General features: G+C 29.6%; 1 protein-coding gene and 1 pseudogene across 20 annotated transcripts in view; both read left to right on the top strand.

Annotated features, from left to right (window-relative positions):
* LOC145277634 (H(+)/Cl(-) exchange transporter 3-like) overlaps positions 1-16,943 on the top strand; it is a 321,789-nt gene extending 304,846 nt beyond the window's left edge. For 11 of the 20 annotated variants that reach the window (XM_080129195.1, XM_080129196.1, XM_080129200.1 and 8 more), the window contains 6 exons: positions 986-1,009; positions 8,296-8,354; positions 9,761-9,868; positions 11,118-11,242; positions 13,461-13,555; positions 16,042-16,943. In XM_080129195.1, coding sequence (XP_079985321.1) covers positions 986-1,009; positions 8,296-8,354; positions 9,761-9,868; positions 11,118-11,242; positions 13,461-13,555; positions 16,042-16,132 — 502 coding nt within the window. In that variant the 3' untranslated portion in view covers positions 16,133-16,943. The remainder of the gene's footprint in view (positions 1-985; positions 1,010-8,295; positions 8,355-9,760; positions 9,869-11,117; positions 11,243-13,460; positions 13,556-16,041) is intronic. The other 9 variants (XM_080129203.1, XM_080129198.1, XM_080129202.1 and 6 more) reach the window with 1 other exon arrangement.
* On the top strand, positions 12,232-12,349 carry LOC145278621 (5S ribosomal RNA; annotated as a pseudogene).

Here is a 16,943-nt window from a genome sequence, read left to right as displayed (position 1 = left end):
CTATATTTCTCTTTTTCATGCTCTCCCATTTTCCCTTCCTCTCTCGCCCAGCTTATTCCTCTCTGTGGATATGTACACAAACAATTTTCTGTCATGTATATAGATTCCTCAAGGATTTAGTTGGTATAAAGGAAATATAGATGTGATACTTAAATCCAGCAAGATAATTTTATTGGATCAATACTTTATCAGATTTTTTTTTTATCACTGCACTGTTATTTTCCACACTTAAAATTTAGAATCCACCAATTTTTAGAATGTTTCACTTTTTTCTTTTTTTTCTTTTTTTTTTTTTTTTGCATATAATCAACTTGAAGAACTTCAAGCCTAATTGCTGTCAAATTACTTTCTCATTCGTGCTATGATTTTCACTTTATAAATTGGAATGTCATTTTAAATCAAGTAAATTATTACTACTTTTTAATTTAATAATTTCTCCCTTTTCAAAAGACCATCTTTCCTAATCAAGTTTTCCTAAATTAATTTATCACTTAAAATTAATATTTTTTACTTCATTAATTAACTTTTTCTCAAAATAAATACTATTTCCTTTCTCTTATCCATCAAATAAAATTTTACATTTTTCTTTTCCCACTTAAGTGAATCGTTCCTACTTACTTAAAAATTAAATATTAATCGTAATGAAAAACAAGAATGATAAAAGGCTTCTTTCAGCTCAGATTAATTGATATGTAGTGTGGGAGTTTATAGTTTTGTACTTGATTAAAGAGTTCTCCAAAAGGGAAGTAACCATGAAACAAAAATGTTGCTGTTGATTAGTTATTACAATAATAACAAGAATAACATTGTATAGAAATATTAATATATTTTCGAACATTGGTGAGGGTGAAGGTAGAAACTAAATTTAGAGATGATGAAAATTCAAAAAAAAATTACAGGAAAAAAGTTAAAGTAGGAAGAAATGGAAATCATTTCATCTGTTTTTCTTTTTTTTTTTTTTCATTTCTTCTTCTTCCATGCAAAGGTACTGGAGATATGGACTAGGCGTGTAAGTGCTGTATTTTCTGATAAATCTATTTCCAATCCCTGTGCCCTGCCAATGTAGAATGCTTAACTGTTTTTGATTGGCTGCTTTACATAATATGGTTGCCGTAGTAGTTTTGTTTTTCTTTTTTGTTTGTTCTTTTTGTTTTATGTAATTGTTGTATGTCAAATGTCGATCTGGTGCACAAAATATAATTTTTCTTTGTTTTTATTTACTTCTTTATTATATCACTGTACCGTGGACTTGAATATGACTACAATAAAAATCGCATATTGATAATATAGGAGTAAATGATCAGACGGAATTAATAGAAAGAGGGATAAATAAAGACCTGGGCAGAGATAATTTTGAGACAATTTTTAAAAGCCGTCCACATATCATGTGAAACATATAAAACCAATGATGATGATGTCATATTTAAAATAACATGTTCATTGCTAACTTCACAGATTGAATGATACACTTAAGAATAACCAGTTTTTTTTAAATATTTCACTAGAAAAAGAAAAAAGAAAATTTGTTCTTTGTCTCCATTTAAAACAAAGTAGATTCTGCAGTTTCAGTTATTAATTTGTTTTTGTTTTTTACACAAATGGTTGGAGTATTTCTACTGTATACATTGTTTTCCATTATTCATTCTTTTAAACGTTTTATATAAAGGAATACTTATTTATATTGTTATACAATATAGACTTGAAAAAATTCTTTAAAGGTACTTGCCTGATCAATTATGTTGTAATTTTTGTATATATATTTTTATGTATAGATTTTTTTTTTTTATTAGGTTGGTGCAAAAATGTTTTTTATCAGATATATATATATATATATATATATATATAAACGACATTTTTACAACCTAATAGTTTTGTATTATAATCACAAATGGTTGCTAACATTGGAATGGCATCATTATTCATAATTTTTTTATATCAAATTCATTTCTTTAAATATATTGGCTATATTTTATTCCTTTTCTTTTAATAAAAAGGAGAAGACACTGTTATACTTTGGAATTGTTTTCATATTAATTACCAAAAATACATGCAGGTTATTTGAAATAGAGAAATAACAAAATTTTATTTATTATCTAACCAACAAGGATTGAATTATAATCAACGAATGTTCCACACTTGCAATACTTTTGTTGTCTTCGAAATCGGTGAAATCGTCCATTTTTCAATCAAATCAATTGATTGCCTGCTCTAGTAGGGGACCGACCATGATGCACCAGAAGGAAGTTTCACATGCCTCCCCACAGTGACTTAGTCCACAATACATTGTAGTCTACATTGCACTGTAGAGAACCTACAGTTGATTTTATAAAATTATTTTTATATAATGGCTTGACTGATAGTTTAAAAAATAAGTCAAGTATCATGGTTCAATTATGCTCTAAGCAGAAACTATTCTTCTTGAATGCACCCCTGTCTTATCAAAGAATTTACTGTTGATTTTATTCACCATGCCTTTCTGCTTGTGCGGTAATAAATTTTTTTTAATGCACTTGTGATGTTAGTCTGCATAAGGGTATTAACTTAGGTCAAAATCGGACTGTTCATTATTTAATGGGATTTTTGTTATTATCGAGCTTTGATGCTTATTGAGGAAGTATTCTGATATAAAACCTATCTAAGAACACTGCCAGACACATAAAGAACAGTTGTGTGAAATTTCTAAAAAGTCAGCTTGGTCGTTTCAGTCCATAGAGAACGAGCTCACACACACAGACATACAAAGTCCTTTTTACATAAGTAGAGATTCTCTCATATGATAATCTTTTATCTTTTGAGCAAAAAAATTCTTTAGATTGTGCACCTTCTTAATCTGAAAACTGTTTTTCAAATGTCATGAAAATATTCATTTAGAATTTTAACCATTTTCTTTAAGGTTTACATTTTTTGTTTATTTTATTTTGAATCCATTCACCAACAATTTCTGCCTTGTTATTTAGGGTTTAATTATTGACCCTTTCATTTGTTTTTTGCATCTATTCATAACCTCTCTCCTTTCTTTTTTCTCATTAGCAGTGCCTGCTATCTATTTCTTTTTCCTATTTCCATCTGTTGAAGGGGGTGGGGCATGATTTCATATCTCATTTTAAACTACCCTTGACAGCATGCCTACCAAATCATTGCACAGTTACCATTTCTGAATTCATTTAATAGTTTGTTTGCATTTTTGACTTCTAAGGGATATTTCACTTTAAAATTGCTTTAGAGAAGTTAAAGGGAATTGGTTTTTTTTTGGTTTTTTTATATTCATTAAAATAAATTGTAGTTTCTTAATATCATATTTACTGACCTATTTTGTATGATGGTAAGTGTTTGCTAATCAGCTGGGAGACCAGTGTTCAATCCTTCATCAAATCATACTAAAGACGTATAAAAATGGTATTTAATGTTGCCCTTGCTAAACACTCAGCATTATAAGGTGAGGATGAAGGTTAAGTGAAGTAATTTGGGGAAAGGAGTGGTGCCCCCCCTCTACACCTTTGTGTGGTAGCTAATGAAAAAGGAGCCCTCAGGTCACGTTTGACTTTAGTTGACCACTTTATTTTAATATGTTAAAACAAAAAAAAAATGACATTTTAATAATGAAAAAATATATGAAGTGTTTTTTTAATAGTAGAAAATATTGTTTTATGTTTATACACCCCAGGATACAACATTAATCCATTCCAGGGTTGGGATTGTAAGGTGAAATCGCCGTATGGCGGGGCCTAAGCAAAATTTTATACAATACATATTAAAATTAATAACAAAATACAGTACAATATATAATATACATGTATATAATCAAATAACATAAATACCACCATAAGGCAGGGCAAATACCGTAACCAGGGTCCAGGAAAACATCATATTCTACATCGTAACTGAAAAAAAATGATTGGATTATTCAGACTACTGTTCTCATCTTGAGTGTTATTTTCACGTTTTGACCAATGTAATCTCCAACCTTCTTCAGGTGTATCTTGGAAATCTTTCTGTTAGTAGCATTCAAAAATGGTAGAACTTGCTATCATTAATCTTCTGTTGGTAGAAATAAAACAAAAATGATTGCATGATTTGATACAATAAGATTTGTTTGTGTTTTTGTTTTCTTTTATTCATTTCTGCATGCAACATTTTCATTTAATTTGTTTTTCAGATGAAGAAAATATTTCTTCTTTGTTTTTAATTTTTGCATAATTTTTTTTTTATTAAAAGATTTGTGTTTTTGATGAAATCAAAAAGTTCTAAGACTTGTTGTAAACAAGATTAACATGTATTATGTGGATTATTCAAACTATTCTTCTCTTCGGTGTTATTCTCACAACTTTTCAGCCGATGTAACCTCTAGCCTTCTTTTGATGCATTTTGTCAAACTGTGGAATCTATTTTGAACTTCAAACTAAATCCTTAAAAAACTAATTAACATTCTACTTTATCATGACTGACAGGATGGGAACAATCTACCCCCTTGGATTAAATTAAAGTCAGTAGAAAATTCCATATAGACACCCAAGTTTGACAAGAAGGTTTGAGGTTACATTGACCAAATTTTTTTTTTTACAAAAGAGTTACCACTTGTCAAGACCTGAAGGCCATTTAAGGATGAATTAATTCAGTGAGACAACAGCATAATGATCAGTAGTAGTGGGAATTGAGTATTATTTGATCTAAGAGGATGGCTCAAAAAGAACTTGTTTACATTGAACTTGAAAATGGTCATGTTGTAACCAACTGGGAAGCAGATCTGCGGTAGAAGAGTTCCACATGTGGGCAGTTCTAGGAAAGAAACCTTGTGCATGGAATTTGCATTTAGATTTGGGCACGGATAGAAAGTAGGAGAAATTGTTAATGGTTGTAACTGGACGGGTGTTTATTGTGAGTGTTTTGCTGGGGAGGGAGGCAGGCAAAGATTGAAGTTCAACTGAGCACTTGCATTGAAAATATCAATAGAGTAGAGATAGACTTGCAACGTCTCTTCTGTAAGAAAGATGCTGCAAAGAGAAAAGTACATCAGATTCTGTAGGCAGTTTTAAGTTCTATTGAGACAGGAAAGAATGCTCTGAACAGCAGCTCCTCTCCAGGTGTGGCAACAGTACTCATTTGGCTCTTATACAGATAGAGGATTGTGTCGGGATTGAGAGTGGTAGAATGATCCAATCATTTTTTTTCCAGCAACCTTGGCAACAGATTTGATGTAAGTCTTCTATTTTGGGTCAGGAGTGAAGGTCAGTCTCAGAAGTTTGTGAAAGTAGAATGTGACGTGACGAGAGCAGTTCATTTTAATTGAGGTCAAGTGAGGATCAGTGTTGTGAGAATAGTATTAAAGATGAGAAAAGTAGGCCAGATGATACAAATTATCCTCATCTAAAAAATTCTAAAATAAAATTAACGTGCCTATGCAAAAGAGGAAGTTTACAGTTATGAGTCAGTATGCAAGCTGGTGTTATGCTTTGGACGTTCACACCAATGTTACATGGTTTTTTTAGTTAACCACATTTACAGTCACATTTGTGATTTATAGATGAAGAGTAAACGTGTTGATATCATCAAGAAAACCCTTAAAATATTGGGGTGGGTCCTATAACAAAGTCATTGTCCTGAAAGGGATCTTTGGTTTATATTCAGCAGCCTCATAACTCTCGTGTCCACCCCTCCACCTCAGTTTCATCCGCAATGTTTCTGACAAAGTGGGAAGAATTGCTGTTTTCTTTGTTGGCTGTTTTGAGTGAGATGTATGTGAAGGTTCTTAATCCTCTTGTAGTATTCATCATCATTCAATTCTCTATCCATCTCAAATAAATAGAAAATTTCTATGAATTTTTTTTATCATGTCTTTTATATTTTTTCTTTTTTTTTTATGGTAAGTATGAAAACTAGATGTAATATTTTCCGTTTCACTACTCATTTGTTTATCTGCCATTTTTATTTCATATTTGTCATCAAGGATGTTTGAATAGATTATATTTTTTTATGAAAGCTACATTTAAAGAATTTCAAGTCGGATATTATAAAGTAACTTTTGTGCTTAATGCAAGACGAGCATAATTTTTATGGAATTTCTAAAAATATGATTTAAATTTCCAAAGTAAGAAATTTATATTTAATAACGTTTTGAATAATTGTCTTCATTGATTTAATTCATCCATAAATTTTAATTTGACCAACCGTTCTATTTTATTAGTATTTATGCCTGATGTATTAAATTGAAAATATCACCTTATGTATCTTTCTCCAATTCTTATACTTTATTAGCAAGAAAAATTTCATAAACTAAACCAAATAATTATATTTTACTTTTTTAATCAAGTTAGAAATAACATTATTTTAGAAATTTTTAAGAGAATTTGATCTCTGTATTTCAATTATACATATATAGTATAGATATCTGTGACCCCTTGGGTCACAATTATTACCACTATTCTACTTTGATTTTATTCAAAAATTCATGAACAGTGACATATGTTAAGACATTCTTCTTGAATGACTAAAAAAAATAAGTCTTTTTGATACTATATTTTCTTTATTAAATATTGTTAAGTTTTATTCTTATTATACCGAAGTAAAGAGATGTATTTTGCCATCTAATTTACATATGTAGTTGCGGTCTGTACGGACATGTATGTAATTGAGATGGCAATGCTGAACAAATAGTTACTCTTTCTCTAAATTATTACAGAGACATTAAGAAATATTCATGAATGATTGAAGCAACATAGTGAAAGAAGGCAATAGAAATATATAGATAACTTAGAGATGGGTGACTTATTCAGTTAAGTATAAATTGCAACTAATTAAGTTGTTGTTGTTTTTTTTTTGTTTTTGTTTTTTTTTTTCAAATGTAATTTACTCTCAGCACTAGGATATATTTTAGCATGTATTTTGTGTTATAACATATATTGTGAAAAGGCCTTGGGGGTGGGGAATAGACATTGATTAACTCATTTAGTACAATAATGGATATTGATTCTTTTTTTTTACCCCCCCCCCACCTGACAGTAAAAATTGAAATGAGAAGAATGTCTAAAAAGGCTTAATAAATTCAAACTCCATTCTAACGATCTCCTTTTTCCATTCTTTTCTCTTATGACATTATGTGAATGCACTTGATGACCTCATTCAACATTATTTCATCTATCCTCATCTCCCTCCTCCCTGTTTCAGATTGTTTCGAATTAACTTTTATTCTCATTCCATTAATAAGAATGAATGGAAATGGGTTTGATTCAAATGACTCTCTTTTTGCTTTTAGATCTTTATTCTATGCTGCAAATCTATACTTTTAGTTATAAAACCAAGGTTGTAAGTTTGAATGACACCTAAGGGTGAAAGGTGACCCCAGAAATGAAAGGCCGTGAAATCACATAACTTCTGGGGAGAGAGAATTTTCTGTCTTTTCTGGCAACACACAAATCAGAACAGGCATGAAATTTTTCGCTCTCCATTTAGCCCCATGAAAGATACTAGGGTGGGGGTCACAACATAACTTAATCTTAAATGCATTGAATCTCTCTCTGATCTTCAGGTAACATTTTTCTATTTAATAAATCATATATATATATATAAAAATGACTCCTGGCCTTTGAGAGACTTGGGATATCAAGAACAAACTGGAGTTCAACTGTTAAATACCCAAGCTGTGTGTACCAAGGAATCATTTTGATGAGAGATATACCTGGCAACAATATGCAAGAAAGAAGATAAAATAATTATCAGATATGCCAAAAGGTCATTTGAATAAAAATTATGAACTTGACACCAGGCATCTACATGGGAAAAAAACAACAAACATGATTGATTTTCAAAAAGATAGTTAAATGTTGGTTTGGAAGGTCATTTTCAGTAAAAGGTATACACAGGTGTAATTAAGTCAAACCAAAGTCAGATCAATTCAGTGAAATGACTATCACTGAAAAAAATTTTCTTGGGATGTGGCTACAGTGACGATGTTGTCCCAAGGAGACATTTGAGGTGGTTACAAATAGTTGTATAATAATAACCTGAAATGAATCTTGGAGTTAATTGACGATTTGAACCCAAGAAGAATCAACCCATCAAATTCTTGTGTATGCATCTCCTTAACAACTAACCATCTGCAATCAATAATAAAGATATTGTAATTTTACAGTCTGATTGGATAATTCTGTAAAAACTACAAAATAGATTTTTCATACACAAAAGCAAAAATGTGATCTCTGTCAACTTAAGATGCTAATCTGTCTTGTCTCTATATCCCAAACTTTTTTTTTACTTCTTTTTCTTTGAAATTGTCTTCATTGCCTTTCTTTTTCCTTTCAGGCGCAATGATCCTCCTTTATGCGTCATAACACAGGATTCTATGACTGTAGAAGAAATAGGTAAGCCCCCCCCCTCCTCCTCTTTCATTTGATTGTATTTTTCAGAGCAATTCAATTTCAAGGACGCCAGAAATAAACAAATATAAATGGTACAAATTCAGGTTTACACTGTTTCTTCTAATTGACCTGTGGACACTAAACAAATGAACAATAAACCAGAATTCTGTCCTTTTTCATCACGACATTGTTTTTGATATAGAGAAAAGTTTATTTCAAGAAGGGGGGTTTAGTGATATTGAATATTTATTTTTTGTTTTCTTTTAGTCTACTTATACTTTTGTAAACTAAACATTGTCCTTATTTACTAGATAGGGGGGGGGGGTATGTATACTTTCAATGTTGTAAATTTTTGTTTTCAAATTACTCCATTCTCTACAATTACTCGGCCTACATTTAAAAGAAGAAACCACTGTAGATCCAAAGAATGCATTCTTTTCATCTTTGCTCATTTCTGGGTTCCTTAAAACCTAATTGATCTGATCTTTCTTCTAAGATCATGAATAGTTTTCTATCTAGAAAAGAAAAATGAATACATTTAACTTTATTCAATACATATGTACTTTTATTTATTTTAGCTATTTTTCACATTATGGATATTCTGAGAATTTGGCATAAAGTACAAATTATACTGACAAATTTTATATATAACAAAGGAAAGTTTTTTTTGTTTTTTTTTATTTATTTTTTTTTTTGCTATTATAGAAACAAATACAAAGCAATAATTACAAGCTCACCATAAAGAATAATAAGGATAAAACGTTATAAATAAACTGATGTCATTAAAATTAATCTCTGAGGTCATTGAGGTTACACAGGAGTAAAAATTAGGTGTAGGTGAAACAAGCACAATTTAAACTGTATAGGAAATTTGAAACAAAATAAATTGCATTTATTCTTCAAGGATAAAAATTTTCTATTTTAGCATAACAATAAATGTGGCAAGATTAACTAATTAGCATATTGACTAAGAAGACATTTTATTAATTAACTATTATTTGTTAGTGTTTTGTTTAGTTTTTTTTTTACCCCAATGATTGCTTTGCTTTTTAATGCAACGAACAGTTTGTTTTGCTATATTGTTTTATTTCCTGGATGAATATTTGCCATTTGTCTTCAAACGTGCCTTTCTTTAGATTTTTCAACGAGTGATCTATTTCTAAATTGCAAATGAAAAAGCAAATTGATTTATTTGTTTTCCTTTCTGTCACATTTAAAACATAAACTTTTATGAAAATAACCAAACTGTTAGTGCATATTTTTTTTTTATGGATAAACGAGAAAGTATGTGTAAATATTTTGTTTAAAGTGTTTCAAGTAACAAATTTTGTGAAGCGATAGCTAGTCTGTAAATCCAGTTAGTGGCTGAAAATTTTGGCAAGAATGTAATTTGATTCTTTCTTTTACAGAATGCATCCTGCGAGAGACGGAACATAATGGTTTCCCTGTAGTTGTATCAAGGGAGTCACAGTATTTGGTTGGATTTGTTTTGCGCAGAGATCTGAATATCGCTATAAGTAAATAGTTTTTTCTTTTATTTTTCTTTTCTATTTTAGAGATTTGCATATTGCTATAAGTAAATAGTTTTTCTTTTCTATTTTAAAAATAGATCTGATAATTAGTTTTTTCTTTTGTATCTTTTTAGATAGATCTGAATATTGTTAAAAATGAATATTTAATGCACTTTTGCAATATTTATATTATTCATATTACTATTGTCATCTTAGTTGTTATTTTAACATTTCAACCAATCTAACCTTCAACTTTTTTCAGGTACATGTTTCCAAACTTGGAAATTTGGATGTTGAACTTGGAAACCTGGACAGTTCCAAAATTCAACATAAAATTTACAAGTTGAAAAAAAAAATGCATCTAAAGCAGGTCGGAAGTTAGGTTATGAATGTAACACTCAATAGTAGTATAAATAATACAAATTATCAATCCTTATCTCAAAAATTTGAAAACATATTGCACTAAAGCTGATCAACCAATGATATGTCTTTTTTTTTTTAAATAGATTTTTATATTTTCATGGGTTCTCAATATAAGTTCTTAAAGTTGTTTCTTTTTTTTTTTTTTTTCTTTTTTTCCATGAATCGGATATATTGATTTTTGTATGAGAATCATAAAAAGATCGATTTCATCATACTTTCATGAAATACTGAGATAACTTTTCTGAAAATAGACAATCTGTTATTAAATACATAAATGATATTTTTATAAAAATGGTTAAACTCTATTCTTCGCACGTCATTTTAACATATTTACTAAATTTTAATCCATCTCAGAAACTTGGTGATTTTTGCATAAAAAATTGTTCTAGTTCAGAATTTCCTCTATATTAAAAAACAAAAATGAAAATCTGCCTTATGAATGTACCCGTGACAAAAAGAAAATTTCATATCCCAAAATCCACCTAAATTAATCAAGTAGTTTACTTTTACCTAAGAAAATCAAATTTTATGAGCAAGAAAGAACTGTCTCGCGTTGCAATCTTGAAGAAATAAGAAGATAACTCAACAATTCAAGCTTGCAAGATCAGCTTTACAATTTCTCAGTAATCACTTAAAATCGTTTAAAAATTACTTTCTTTCTAAAAACTACATGATCAAATTACTTTATTTTTTGAATATCTTTTCATTCTGTCATACATACACCATAAAGATTTTTATGTATTTTTGTTTTTAATATAGGGAGAATAGGAAATTGTGTTATTGTTATTCTAATGGATTTCTTTCTTTTTTTTTTTCTTTGCTTTTCTTTCAGCAAATGCTCGCAAAATCCAAGATGGAATTGTCAGCAATTCTTTGGTCTACTTCACATCCCATACTCCTCCAAGCCAAGGAGTTATGGCACCAGCCCCATTGAAATTACGAAGAATCTTAGATATGGTATGTGATGTGGACACATAAAAATGTTTTAACTATTAACTTTTAAAATAGCATTCAAATTATGTTGGATTATTGGACTTTGTAAAGTTAATTCGATTGTTTTTATTAAAGTAAATTCTTTTATGCAAATCTTTAAAAGCTTTGATAATACCAAATACAAAATTTTTTAAGTGGAAAAATGTCTGTCTTTGATGATGTGTTTGTGCCATAAGGCATGTATTTCTGCTGTGTTCTGGAAATTTCTTTAAACATTTCTTATAGAGAAAGATTTGTATCAAATATATTTGTGGCAGTCCATAATGAAAAAGTTACATTTTATCTTAATGCCAAATTTTTTTCTTGTAGTTTTATCATTAATGATAAATTAAAAATTTTATAACAAAAAATCCAATATTAAAAGAGCGAATTGCTTTAATACAATCTAATATTTTTTAATACCTTTTTCAAATTGTCTGACACCATCTCTGCACAACATCTTTTTATTTAAATGTTTTTATATTTGCTTAAGCATTTGGCTTAAATAAAGTTTTATAAATAAAATTATGTACTTTTCCACATAAATAAAACAGTTGATGAATGTATGTGTGTGTCTGTAAATATTTAACCAATAAATTTTTTTACTACTGGTCACATCTCACTGAAAATAACAGCAAATAGTAATCATACACCAAGGATAGTTTATAATGAGTAAAATCTTTGTTTGGATGGCTGAATAACGCGTACAGAAATATGTTGGCAAAATGTTCATTTCAACTTGCCAAAATATTTCTATTACTTTGGCATATGCACAAATTCATTCATAATTTGAAGTGGTTTAATTAAAAAATTTTCTTATCTATCTGTCAAAAGCTCAAATGCTAGGGAAAGTGTCTAGAGCGCTAAATGTTTGTTTCAATTCCAGCTGATGACACCCAAATCATTTTTTTTTTTTTTTAATTTTGGAAATCCGTACTATATATATATATATATATATATATATATATATGGTGATATACGGCATAATCGCGTTTGACACACCGGTTCCCATCAGATCACTGAAGTTAAGCAATGATGAGCCTGGCCAGTACTAGATGGGTGACCATTTGGAACTTTTAGGTGCTGTATGTGCTTTCCGCTTATCTCGGCATTGTTTCCAGTCGTCCTGGACTTCTCCTTGCCACTGGACTCAAGCAATGCCGATTCAGGAAAGGTGTGGTTAGGCAACTCTTGCCTCACAATTACATGTGCAGCTGTCCCTACAGGGGGTATACTTTATCTTTCGAGACTGAACGGAGGCATGGAATATATATATGATATTTAATAGAGAATTAACTCTGTAATAATAAATACAAAATCTGCATGAATTGAAACATATTTAAGTGTATTTTACAATCAGACAAGGCCGTGTGCCCCACGCTATTTTTTTTTTATATATATATAAATCTACAAAATGTTTTGTAAATAAACTCTTAATTAAAAAATGTGCTTATCAATAAAACTTTTTTTGTAAAAACACTGTATTTAGTTCACTTACAATTGAACTGAAAGTTTGCTAAAAAAAAAAAATGCACTGTTATGGCAAATGTGTCCGTTTGATCATCGTCTATTCTAGGATGCTTCAAATCCATTTGATTGAGAAATCGTTATGTAGACCAATAAAAAACATCTCTTTAAAATTAGTTGTATGGTTGATTGTTTTATTTGATTTTCTTTTGTTAGTTTTGTACAAATGGGTTTTATTATTTACTACTTGGGGTACCTGACGTTGCCCGGGTGTTTGGAGGTGTAAAAGAAAAAAGCGTTAGTAGCCAAGCAGGCTCGAACCCATGATGCAAATGCGGAAAAGAAAGTGAAAGAAAATGTGACATCTTACCGCTACGCTACAAGGTCATAGGAAGCGAAAAGTGTTCAAATTTAGCGATGTCAATCAAAAAGTTGACTTGCTAAGTAAATGAGTTCACACAGGTGCAGAAATGAAGGTTGGCTGAAGGCCAGTTCAGCTTTCCGCCATTTCATTTATTTGTTTCCCCACGATGTTGGGGAAAACCTGTTCCTCACAAAAAGGGAGTGTCCAAATGATAAATGCTGAACTTAGTCATTTTTTTTATGCCTCGTTCACTGTGCACTCACCGGGGACCATGCATGCTTCACTTGTTTTACTATTGTTTTGTTTTGTTTTTTCCTTAAACGATTTTAAAATTTTCTCATTTTTTTTTCCCCTCCTTAATTCTACACATAGGCTCCAATCACCATCACTGATCAAACTCCCATGGAAACCGTGGTGGAGATGTTCCGTAAATTAGGACTCAGGCAGACACTTGTTACTCATAATGGGTAAGTATGGGAGAGAAAGATTTCTGGATTCATGTGGCATTTACAGCTACAAAATAAAAGCAAAACAAAAAATTCTTTTATATATGACCTACATAGATGTTGATATTCATAGGCTTTGTTTTTTGGGTTTTTTTGTTAATGGAAATTGCTTCAGAAACGTTATGAAGTCACTTCTAAAAAATTTTACATGAAAATCAAAAATTAGCCAACAATAAGATGGATAGATTCTAACCCAGGAAACAGCAGTTCTTCCCCTTTGTCAGAAATATTGCTTATGGAATGTGAAAACAAAATCAGGTAAGCAAGAGTTACAAGGCTGCTGAAAGTAAACACATGGACCACTTTCTGCTCTGTTAATGATGTCCTCAAAAAACTTTCTCTTTTCTTTCATATCTAGAAAATGTTAAGACATTAAAAAATGGCAACATCTCTATATGTACTCAAAGAAAGATTTGATGAGAAAGAAAGCCCAGGAAGTTTCAATCTTTTTCCTCCAAGTGCAGAGCCATTCATAAGAATCTGAAGAAGGCAAATACAAGTGTGCCGGCTGTAGAAAAAACATTCGGTGTGATGTATGAAAACTCTGTTTTCAAGTGAACTAATTTTGAAATTAAATTTAACACTGAGGCGTTTTATGTTTCTATGTACATTATCATTTTCCAAATGCATAAACAAATTTCTAATCAGCAAATATATAGTTTGCTATATTATAGATAGTGATTAATCTGATGATACTAAATCATAATTCTGACGATCCATTTTTAAAATGAATTGTTCCAAAATCAAATTATGTTATCGTTTTGACTAAAACTGTACAGTTCTAAATAGATGTTTTTGTTTTGTTTTGTTTTTTAATGGCATCTGTTTTATTGTTTTGAAGAATATTTTGTTGACAATTTTTTATGGCAAAAAAAAAAAAAAGCAAAATATTGTTTTTAAAACAGTTGCTACGATTTTGAATAAATAACACACATTTGTTTTATTTATTTAAAGAATATCAACAATAACTTTTTGCTTCTTGTCACTAACAGACACTTATTTCAAAAGGAATATAATTTTGTCAGTAACCTTTAGATTGATGTAAGAAGCACAGTGGAATTTCCACAGGGTCCTTATTAGTATTGTAGAACTTTATATCCAATAGAAAAAAATCCATATTGTTAGATTAATTTTTTAATTTTTTGTTGATCATACAAAGGATATTGTTATAAGTCAAATTGTGTGCAAGTAGTTATTGTAAAAATCTATGTTTATAGCTTTTTTTTCTGTGAGTGTTCAATTTCATGAAAGTTGTTTTCTGTTTCTACAATGGTCTTCCATCATATTTATTAATAAGACAACTAATTTAACTTTTCTTTTTCATTCATTATTTATAAGTAACGATAGAATAATAAAATAAATTAGTTGACCAATGCTATTAGTTATCAACAAACAATTCAATTATGATGATTCAAAAAGTAGATTGTAGAGAAACCATTTGAAATATGTGAAAATTGGATGTAGTTTTCACCTTAGCTTTGTTTCTTTTTCTTTTCATTTTTTTGTTTCCTTTTTTTGTATTTTCTTTAATCTTTTTGACTTTTTCATTTTACTTTTTCTTCCTCTTTTCTTTGCTTTTTTTTCTTTATTCTTTTTATTTCATTTTTCCTTTGTTTTTGTTTTTTTTTTACTTTTTACTCTTTTTCTTTTTTCTTTACTCTTTTTCTTTTTTCTTTACTCTTTTTCTTTTTTCTTTACTCTTTTTCTTTACTCTTTTTCTTTTTTCTTTACTCTTTTTTTCCTTTACTCTTTTTCCTTTTCTCTTTTTTCCTTTACTCTTTTTCCTTTTCTCTTTTTTTCTTTACTCTTTTTCCTTTTCTCTTTTTTTCTTTACTCTTTTTCTTTTTTCTTTACTCTTTTTTTCTTTACTCTTTTTTCCTTTTTTCTTTACTTTTTTCTTTTTTCTTTACTCTTTTTTTCTTTTTTCTTTAATTTTTTTTTCTTTTTTTCTTTAATTTTTTTTCTTTTTTCTTTACTCTTTTTTCCTTTTTTCTTTACTCTTTTTCTTATTTTTTCTTTACTCTTTTTCTTTTTTCTTTATTCTTTTTCTTTATTCTTTTTCTTTTTTCTTTACTCTTTTTTTTCTTTACTCTTTTTTACTTTACTCTTTTTTACTTTACTCTTTTTTACTTTACTCTTTTTTACTTTTTTCTTTTTTTACTCTTTCTTTCTTTACTCTATTTTTCTTTACTCTTTTTTATTCTTTTTTTCATTTTTCTTTACCCATTTTTACTTTTTTCTTTACTCTTTTTTTCTTTACTCTTTTCTTTACTCTTTTCTTTACTCTTTTCTTTACTCCCTTTTACTCTTTTCTTTACTCCCTTTTACTCTTTTTTCATTACTCTATTTTTTTCTTTATCCAATCAGTTGCTTTTTATTTCTGGTTTTGTGAAATTATCATGTAACAATGTCTCCAAGTAAATCTAGATTATTTTTTTCTTCCTTAGGCGACTCCTGGGCATCATCACAAAGAAGGATGTCCTCAGACATATTGCACTGTTGGAAAATCAAGATCCAGAATCTATTTTGTTCAATTAAAACTGTTGTTCATCATTGCAGAGGGGAAAACAAAACCCCAAAATCTTGAAAATCTCAACCGGCAACATTCTGCTAACGGAGCGTGTGTGACAAGTATCGCATTCTCTAACTTCTACCGCCGTTTCAATTTAATTTAAAACAAAAACTGCCAGTCATTCTGCGGAAAAAATGGAAAAGTGGAATCTGGCAATTACCATCACCACCGTGTCGTCACTCCACCCACCCCATCCCACGTTCCAACCGTCTGTCTATTTTTCTATGTCGATTCCGAATTTTTTTGTTCGCTGATATTTCATTTCATTCCTCGCAACTATTATTTCAAATTCAGATTTTACACGCTAGCCCCATGCCCAATCCAATCTGTCAGTAATTATTTTTTCACCAAAGATAATTACATCTAAAACTGTTTTTGTTTGCTGCAATTTGTGTCGTTATTGTAGATGTTTATTTTTTTTCTTCGGGAAAGGGTTGGGGGAGGGGGTCTTGTATGATGATTTGTTTATAAGAATCCAAAAACGATAAATTTATTCCAGACTAAAACAAGATTTCTTAGATTCTCATACAGAAATTGGAGGAGGAAGGGAGGCTATATCTTTTGTCCTTAACTCCCTTTTACTTTTCTTTCCAATTTAAAATATCTTCTCTATGAATACATTTGATTTTTTTTCTTGTAATTCAGATGTAAAAAAAAAAAAAGGGGGGGGTAGAAAAAATTTATTAACAAAATCCATGTGCAACTTTATTTATCACTATTGCAATTATTTTAACAAACCCATTTATATTGCTTATTTATTTTATTCTGTTTCAAAAA

The sequence above is a fragment of the Euprymna scolopes genome, chromosome 6 (genome assembly GCF_053919585.1).
Source record: "Euprymna scolopes isolate OS-2025 chromosome 6, ASM5391958v1, whole genome shotgun sequence".
Lineage (NCBI taxonomy): Eukaryota > Metazoa > Mollusca > Cephalopoda > Sepiida > Sepiolidae > Euprymna > Euprymna scolopes.
Note: the sequence above shows the minus strand (reverse complement) of the source record. Positions and strands in the feature narration are given on the sequence as shown.